At 45.2% G+C, this 3,644-nt stretch overlaps 1 protein-coding gene across 1 annotated transcript; it reads right to left on the bottom strand.

Annotated features, from left to right (window-relative positions):
• Positions 1-320: 320 nt before the first annotated feature.
• Positions 321-1,006, bottom strand: LOC104967786 (heat shock factor protein 1-like; the record flags this gene model as incomplete). The annotated part of the gene is made up of 3 exons (XM_010797308.1): positions 901-1,006; positions 636-754; positions 321-524 (listed from the first exon to the last, which is right to left on the bottom strand). Coding segments are annotated over exons 1-3 (389 nt in total), but the record flags the coding sequence as incomplete, so codon positions are not given.
• Between the last annotated feature and the right edge of the window lie 2,638 nt (positions 1,007-3,644).

Genomic DNA, 3,644 nt, shown 5'->3' on the forward strand with positions numbered 1-3,644 from the left:
GACGACGCACTGGAAGATAGCGCAGATGTCAACTCTCGCAGCTGAAGTGTATGGACGAGTAGAGACGACCATACGTCCCACGAGCGCGACGGCTGTCCCTTCCGAGACGTCTCCCAGTAATTGGTGCCGGTCTCTAATCAACGACGGGGAGGGACCTTCTGTAGTGGTCGAGAGCGACGGAGTCCTCGCTGTCAAGGTAGGAACTTCCTGAGTAGGGTGGGTCGGGCAGTAGACAAGCTGGACGGNNNGGGGGGAGGGGGGGGGCGTCCTAATCCTTCTGTCTGGGTCACATGTCCCTACAGGGGATATAAGGGACTCACCTGTCGATGCAGGCGACCGTCTGACACTGAGGGGAGGGGGCAGAGGACGTAGGCGATTGGCCGGCTGTAATGGGGGGGTTGAGGGGGGGCTGCTCATGGTCCAGTAGGATGGAGTTGATGAAGGTGGTTGGGGAGAGGGGCGTGTCCACAGGTGAGTCAACAGGATTGGACGGCTCCTCTTTGACCTCCACTGATTGGCTCTCCCTGCAACAGGAAGAGGATTTGCTGTAAGTGACGGACCAATCTGAGGAGGCGAAATGAAGGCTGCTCATTGGCCGACAAGCTTCAAAACAGAATGATTTGATTGGTTCTCACCCTGAATCTGACCAATCACTGAGCACACTGTCGGCTGGGGGCGTGGCCACATCTGTGAGGTCTGAGATGATTGGTCCAGAGGTGAGGGGGGGGTCAGCTGGGAACAGACTGGCTGCAGCCTGAGAACACAAACCCTGCAGGTGAAGGGAGACACACACACACACACACACACACACACACACACACACACACACACACACACACACACACACACACACACACACACACACACACACACACACACACACACACACCAACTACCTACCTGCTCCAATGAGAACGGCCGACTGTATTTGGGCAGGGAGTGGGCGGAGCTAGAGTCATTCAGCATCAGAGGACTGCAGACAGGAAGTACAAGTACATTTAGTTACAAGTATTAATACAAACACGGTAAATATTTATGAATACTAGGGATAAAGACAATAAAACGTGTGGGAAGCAGAAATCCTGCAGCTCCGCCCGCTGACGGACGGACGGACGCTGACGGACCGGTGAGCAGAGCGAAACACACACCAAGAGTTAGACCTAACAAACTTAGCTAGTTTAAGCTTTCAAATTCAAAAATGAAATTCAAAAGCTTTTATTGTCATTGGCAGAATACAACGAGATCTATAGTCACTGCTCCAGCGAGTGCTTTGAAAACAGACATATTAAAACACAGATTAAAAGGTCTGACAGTTACGACCAGCATGTAGCGCACACAGCTTCGGATCGTCATGTAGATGAGCAGGATTAATAAATAAATGAGTAAAATAGAATTATGATAAAACATATGATAAATATTACAGTGTATACATAGAGACAGATCATGGTTATTGCACAGTGGGGATATGGGGAGTTGTTTCTGTGTGTTTAATGTCCTAATGGCCCATGGGAAGAAACTGTTTGTGAATCTGGAGGTGCGGGCTTTCAGTGAACGGTAGCACCGGCCCGAGGGCAGCAGGTCGAACAGATGACGGGCTGGGTGGGATGAGTCCTTCAGGATGGAACTGGTCCTCCTGAGGCAGCGAGAGCTGGTGATGTCTTCCAGGGAGGGCAGCCAATAATCCTCTGGGCCGTGTTAATGACCCTCTGCAGAGCCTTCCTGTCGGCAGCCGAGCACCCTGCATACCAAGCAGAGATGCAGTGAGGACGCTCTCAACTGTAGAGCGATAGAAGGTCACCAGCAGCTTCTGGTTCAGATGGTTCTTCCTGAGCAGTCTCAGTGTCACTGCCGTGGTGTTTGTGGACCAGGTGAGCTCCTGGGAGATGTGGACTCCCAAGAATTTAAATGAAGGCACCCTCTCAACACAGTCCCCGTTAATGTAGAGGGGGGCGTGGTCTATGCTGGTTCTCCTGAAATCGATAATAATTTATTTTGTTTTTATTGAGTTTAGCAGTAGCTTGCTGACCGCGCACCACTCAGTCAGTTTCCGGACCTCCTCTCTATAGGCTGTCTCATCACCTCCTGAGACGAGCCCGATGACGGTATGATTTAATGATCATATTTTTCCTTCCAGTTTTGTTCATTCTTAAGATTTTAAATTATGAGAGCCCGCAATTTGGCCATATCTAGCTAGATAGCTAACATTCGCTAGCTAGCTTGTAAGATGGGTTGCTTATGTAAGCTAGCTAGATAGAGATGGTTAGCAAGCTTGTCAAGGAGATAGGTAACATTCGCTGGCTTTTTAACTAGATAACTAACATTTTAGCTTTTTTAGTAGGTAGCTAACATTCGCTAGCTTGTTAAGTAGATAAATAACTTGTGTTAGCTTGTAAACTAGATAGTTTACTTTCGCTACCTTTTTAAGTAGATAACTAAAACAAATTAGTAGATAGCTAACATTCGCTAGCTCGTTTGATAGATGGAATAATTGGACAGATCTATGGGATCATAGAAGCTCATCTCCTCAAATCTAATTTGAAACGTAACATATGAGCATCTGGAGTTTCACTGATCTGAAAAAAAACCTAGTTTCGGAAATATATTTGCATTTAATTCACTATTGAGCATCCCACCAGGGCTGCAGGTTAAGAAATAGGACTGCTTTTTTCTCTGAGGCAAAGCCGACATGTAGACCCATAAACATGGAAGCCCTCTTTTGGGGGATCTGAAAAAAACAATATGTTGATTCTTCCTATGCCTCTGGCCTCATTTACACGATAACATGTCTCAATCATTGAAAAATGTAAATGTAAATCAAGTGGAAGGTCATGGGGACAATCTGGTCTTTAGGACACACATACGGAGAGCTGTTATCCAGTCAGCTGTTTTTTTAGGTTCCTGAGATTAAGATGTCAATTGTAATGTGAGGGAGGCGTTCATGGTGATCCAAGATCTGCAACCCTGCTCATTGAGGCATAACAAATGTTGGGCTAAAGACAGTTTTCCACAGTAAATATAGAGACAGGGATGTTTCATCGCTGCCAGTGCATGACAAACCTTTTTTGGTCATTTTTTATGTTTTGAACTTCAATTGAAGGACACTCAAGTGAATAGACTGTAGCAGAGCCTCCAAACTGTATGGGTTATTATTCTTCCCAGTGAAAAAGACTGGCACTTGCAGTGTTTCATAGGTCACTGGTAATGTGCTGGACTAAATATAGTCCTGAATATTGTGTGGTGGAGCATTTTTTTTTGCTTCAATATTGATGCAGAAAAATGGCTTGGAAATAACTCACGGGTCCAAATAATGTCCATAGCTCCAACATCTGGAACAACTGCCACTTCAAGTTGACTGGTTTATTATAATGCCATCCAAAACCAGGGTTTTCTTTTAGATCTAAAATGCGTTAAGTTTTGGAAACAATACTTCGGCCCTGAGCTTTTTTCCAAGCTATATTATTGGTAATGGTAAGTAAACCCAGGTATACTATTGGTAATTTTAAGTTAACCTATTGGTAATGGTAAGTTAACCTATTGGTAATGGTAAGTTAACTTATTGGTCATGATAAGTTTAACCAGCTATATCATTGGTAATGGTAAGTTAACCTATTGTTAATGGTAAGTTAACCTATTGGTAATGGTAA

This window comes from Notothenia coriiceps, unplaced genomic scaffold (assembly GCF_000735185.1).
Source record: "Notothenia coriiceps isolate Sejong01 unplaced genomic scaffold, NC01 NC01_scaffold00037722, whole genome shotgun sequence".
Taxonomy (NCBI): Eukaryota; Metazoa; Chordata; class Actinopteri; order Perciformes; family Nototheniidae; genus Notothenia; species Notothenia coriiceps.